The sequence below is a fragment of the Penaeus chinensis genome, chromosome 35 (assembly GCF_019202785.1).
Source record: "Penaeus chinensis breed Huanghai No. 1 chromosome 35, ASM1920278v2, whole genome shotgun sequence".
NCBI classification, from domain to species: domain Eukaryota; kingdom Metazoa; phylum Arthropoda; class Malacostraca; order Decapoda; family Penaeidae; genus Penaeus; species Penaeus chinensis.
Window position 1 is genome coordinate 11,710,442 of NC_061853.1, and position 4,851 is coordinate 11,715,292.

The 4,851-nt window shown below is 41.1% G+C and overlaps 1 protein-coding gene across 2 annotated transcripts in view; it reads right to left on the reverse strand.

Annotated features, from left to right (window-relative positions):
• Positions 1-617: 617 nt before the first annotated feature.
• The window catches only part of LOC125043985, a 13,887-nt gene continuing 9,653 nt past the window's right edge, over positions 618-4,851 (reverse strand). Inside the window, exons 1-3 of one of the 2 annotated variants that reach the window (XM_047640393.1) lie at positions 1,763-1,827; positions 1,496-1,651; positions 618-1,257 (exon numbers count right to left, since the gene is read on the reverse strand). In XM_047640393.1, the coding sequence (XP_047496349.1) occupies positions 1,012-1,257; positions 1,496-1,642 (393 nt within the window). In that variant the 5' untranslated portion in view covers positions 1,643-1,651; positions 1,763-1,827 and the 3' untranslated portion in view covers positions 618-1,011. Of the gene's footprint in view, positions 1,258-1,495; positions 1,652-1,762; positions 1,828-4,851 lie in introns of those variants that run through there. The other variant, XM_047640394.1, reaches the window with a different exon arrangement.

Genomic DNA, 4,851 nt, shown 5'->3' on the forward strand with positions numbered 1-4,851 from the left:
TAGCTTTATATTTTATATTTTATATGTATATTTCTTTTGTCTTTGTTCCAAACATGTCACGCTCTTGGAGGCTTGGACTGTAGGACTGTAGATAGCGCCCCTGATAACCAATTTGATAAGATGTCACCAAGAGTTTTCTCTCTGTCCCTCTCTCTTTCTATGTCTAACTATCTACCTACCTCTCATTTTTTCTTTCTTTCTCTTACTCTCCACCTCATCCCGCACACCCCATTTATTTATTTCTCTATCTATTTATTTATCTGTCTCTTTCTCTCAAATTATCTGTCTCATTTTCTCATTCTCTCTCTCTCATTTTCCCTTCACTCTCACTCACTTTCTCTCTCTCTCTCTCTCTCTCTCTCTCTCTCTCTCTCTCTCTCTCTCTCTCTCTCTCCCTCTCTCTCTCTCTCTCTCTCTCTCTCTCTCTCTCTCTCTCTCTCTCTGTCTGTCTGTCTGAATCCTCTCATTCTCTCTTCTCATCTTTCAACAGCGGCAACGGAAAAGCAAATAAGCAAACAGCTCATAAGAATTTGTTAAAGTTATATTTAGTATTTCAGTTAACTTATATTGGAGTCCGTAAATAGGGATTCGTACAAGGACATTTCAGAAACACAATATAAACATAAATATTTTATTGATATAAACATAAACATATTTTATTGACAAAAAGAGAGTTTCTTCAATAGCGACAGAACATCGCAGTCATATAAGTATAAAAACAGATCCTCTATTGACAACCCTGTTATTTTTAAACGTGGTTGCTGTCATAATGTAATTATTATATTGGGAAATTTCCTTGTCAAAAGCAAGAAACATTTCATCAGCAACTCAGAAAAGAGTTACAGTCACTGTATCCTAAAACTATGCATTCAAGGTACAGGCGAAAGCAGAAAGGGAATCCCTCGTCCAATGTCACAGCGCCTTCGTCGTCGAGACGGAAGGCGCTTGGTGTAGCATAAACGGCAAGTTGTGTTCAGCTTCCTTCTTGAGTGAACAGTTCAGGCCGAACGATTAAAAGTTGGAAGAGAGGACCCAACCCCGACGGATGTCCAAGACATCTTCCTCAATCAGAGTCTCCATGGGGTCCTTGACTTGGTCTCGAGTCTCTGCCTCGAGGTTGATCTGATCGTCAACGCCTGGAGGAAGGACTCTCGCCTCCCGCAGGAGCTCAGCTTCGTCGTGCCACCGCTGAAGGGCCTCCAAGTGCAGCGCCAGTTCCCCGCTCTCCACCAGTTCAGGAGCCTCCTCCGTCGGTACCTGAGGGAAAGATATGTCTTTAGTGTCCAACATTGCTTATATATATATATATATATATATATATATATATATATATATATATATATATATATATATATATATAAATATATATATATATATATATATATATAAATATATATATATACATATATATATATGCATGCATAACATGCATTTGTAGCTTACTTTCCACAGTTCTATCTCAAGTACGATCAACGCAAAGGCAGCGCAGTCTTACCCGCCATGGCTGCGCGAGGCCCTGTAGTCCATGAAAGCTGGTGATGGTCCTGGCGAGGGCCTTGTGAAAGCGTGGGCGGCTGAGGATGGGCGTGGTGTGTAGGGATGAGACGAGGCGGGGAAGAGCGCGAGACAGAGTGCTGGCCATCTTTGATTTCTGTCCACGAAATGAGAAAAAGTACCCATGAGATCATTGCAGAAATGTTTAAGACACTCTTTTACCGGAATATATTCGACAAATTTAGCAATTCTAGTGACTGAGACTCACATTTTAAGAATGTCGTGTGTTAAGACCCTTTCGGATGAGGTGTCTGCCGAGCTTGGAGTCCGTGGCCTGAGTGAAAACCTGCTCGATAAGCCATCTTTTTTATACTGACAGCGTTATCGCTCATACGAAAGGGTGAGTGCGCGCGCGCGTGTGTGTGTGTGTGTGTGTGTGTGTGTGTGTGTGTGTGTGTGTGTGTGTGTGTGTGTGTGTGTGTGCGCGCTAGCATTGTCTTTAAATATGTGTTAATATAAATTTGTACATTTTTTGTATTAAGGTAGTACAGTCAGTCCATTCCGAAACTGCTGTCGCAGTTGTGAAGATACTTTAATTTGGAGACTAATAAACATAATGATTAATGAAGGTTGTGGAAGAATGTTACTCCCTTGGTTCCATGTGTGTGCCCGGGAGGGGACTGGGGACACGAGTTACGCCTGAAGAGACAAATACAGAACGTGTCTTTCGAGCCAAAGGTCTTCTATCGATTGCTTTCGAATGGAAGGAATGTGCACAAATGCAAATTCAAACATAAAAGTGTCCAAACATATACTGTACATCTTCTCATGTACACACACCCATGCACGCATACACTTTTGACATACTGTATAAAGATACATTTCATCATTCATCCCCTAGTATGGGGGAGGAGAGGATAAATTAGTCTATTTACATATTATCATATAAAGTTATTTAGATAGATAAACAGAAAGACCGACATACACAAGGCCTTTTTTGTAACGTTTCCGAAACCCCTAACACTCTGATACACTGTGACACAGATTTTCCCTTGACGTATTTTATTGGAACCTGTGAAAACATGCCTTCAACTTGACACGGTTTCATACACGCCGGTCGACCAATCAGAGCGCGATATTTTTCAGATATTTCACGTAGTCTCAGATAGGGATTTATGTTTTCGTTTAAACACTCCACAGTCTTTGCAAAGGAAGAGTGGCGTGTGTATACAATATAAGTTGCAGAGTAGCCAAGTACTATTTCCATGATATTTGAAGCTTCCACAATGTTTTGCTTGTAATTAAAAATCATACCAGCAAATTAAGTACTTTAACAGTTTTCTGTTAACTGTTTTGTGTGAAGTAAAATAAAAAGAAATAACTCCTTTTCTCAACACTTTGTATGTCAGTAGAAAATTCGATGACATCGTATTTTGTAGCAACTGTGATACAACTTGAAACAATGTATCAAAGTGTTAAGATGCAATAAAAAGGCCTATAATCCATGGCCAGTGAGGTATGGATCACTCTACTTCATTGTTAGCAGGAAAAGCTCCCCCAGGATTACCCGTGACCCGATTCTGCTCTTGCTCCGGGAGTCTCTCTCTCTCTCTGCTCTTTGTTCTTGTCCCGATTATTTCAAGTCTAGACCGACTGGAAATTCCATGGCTTCGTTTTGTTTTCTTTTGATGTCTGTTTGATTTTCAAGAAGATTACACCAGACTTTCTAAATACAGTTTGCATGTCTGAATACATATATTAGTGTGTGTGAGCGTGCCACCTAAACTTCCTGTGTAAACCCCTCCTCTTCTTTAGACCGTGTGTGTTCGTTCGTTTGCACAGACGACATTTTTGCACAGGGCGTCGATCTCATTGACTATAAATGAGTGTTTCCTGCTTAAAAAGTGTTTTTTATTCAAGACATGTCAGAGTGTGAGTACTATAAATAGATAAGATAAATAAAGATTTGACGGTTAACGGATACGACGTTGTAATGTGACCTTTTAATTGTGGATGCCATTGGGAGATAGTCGGGGAAAGTCCTCTCGCTCTCTATATCTATCGATCTATCTATCTATCAATCTACCTATCTATCTATCTATTTATCTATCTATCTATCTATCTATCTATCTATCATTTATCTCTCTCTCTGTTATTTTCTTTCTTTCTTCATCCCCTCCTCTCTCTCCGTCTCTCTTTTTCTACCCTCCTCCTTTCTCTATCTCTCTCACCCCTATTTCTCTTTTTCTCTTTTCTTTTTCTCTCTCCCTCCCTTTCATCTGTCGATGTTCGTCTTTTCTGCCTTTTACTTGTTTCTTTATTATGTATTCACTATTTCCCTCTCCTTCTCTTATTCTCTCTTTCCGTCCCACATTATTTATTAGGCAAGAACTAGATATCTCCTCTCCTCTCTCTCTCTCTATCTCTCTCTCTCTCTCTCTCTCTCTCTCTCTCTCTCTCTCTCTCTCTCTCTCTCTCTCTCTCTCTCTCTCTCTCTCTTGTATGTATATGTGTGTTTATGTATGTATCTATATGTATATATGTGAGACTGTGCGTGTGTGTGAATAAAATGTTTATTCCACCTCCCGGAGTTCTTTTCTCCACGTCCATCCTTCTTGAGATTTTATGTTCGTAAGTGCGCAGAAACGCGGCTGTTCATCAAAAACAAGTTATTGTCTTATCACGGGCATGTTCCGGATTTGCCCACGCTGGTCAGTGGCTACTATCGATGACGCGGATGATAACGAATCTGATTTCGAAACCTTTCCCAGGTAGTCGGTTAAGGGTTTCTCTCTCTCTCTTTCTTTCTCTCTCTCTTTCTATTTCTGTTTATCTCAATCTCTCTCCCTCTCTCTCAATTTATCTAATTTTCTCAATCTCTCTCTCATCTCTCTCTCCTACTCTCTCTCTCTCCTCTCTCTCTCTCCTCTCTCTCTCTCTCTCTCTCTCTTTCTCTTTCTATTTATATTTATCTCAATCTCTCTCTCTCTCTATCTATCTATCTATCTATCTATCTATCTATCTCTTCATCTGCCCTCCCTCTCTCTCTCTGCCCCCCCCCCCTCTCTCTCTCTCTCTTTCTCTCTTCCTCCTACTCTCCCTCCATCCCCCCCATCTCTCTCTCCCTCTCTGCCCCCCCCCCTCTCTCTCTTTTTCTCTCCCTCCTTCTCTTTCACCCTCCGCCCCCCTCTCTCTCTCTCTCTCTCTCTCTCTCTCTCTCTCTCTCTCTCTCTCTCTCTCTCTCTCTCTCTCTCTCTCTCTCTCTCTCTCTCTCTCCTTTTGCCCCCCCCCCCTCTCTCTTAATTTCTCTCAATCTCTCTCTCTCTCTCTCTCTCTCTCTCTCTCTCTCTCTCTCTC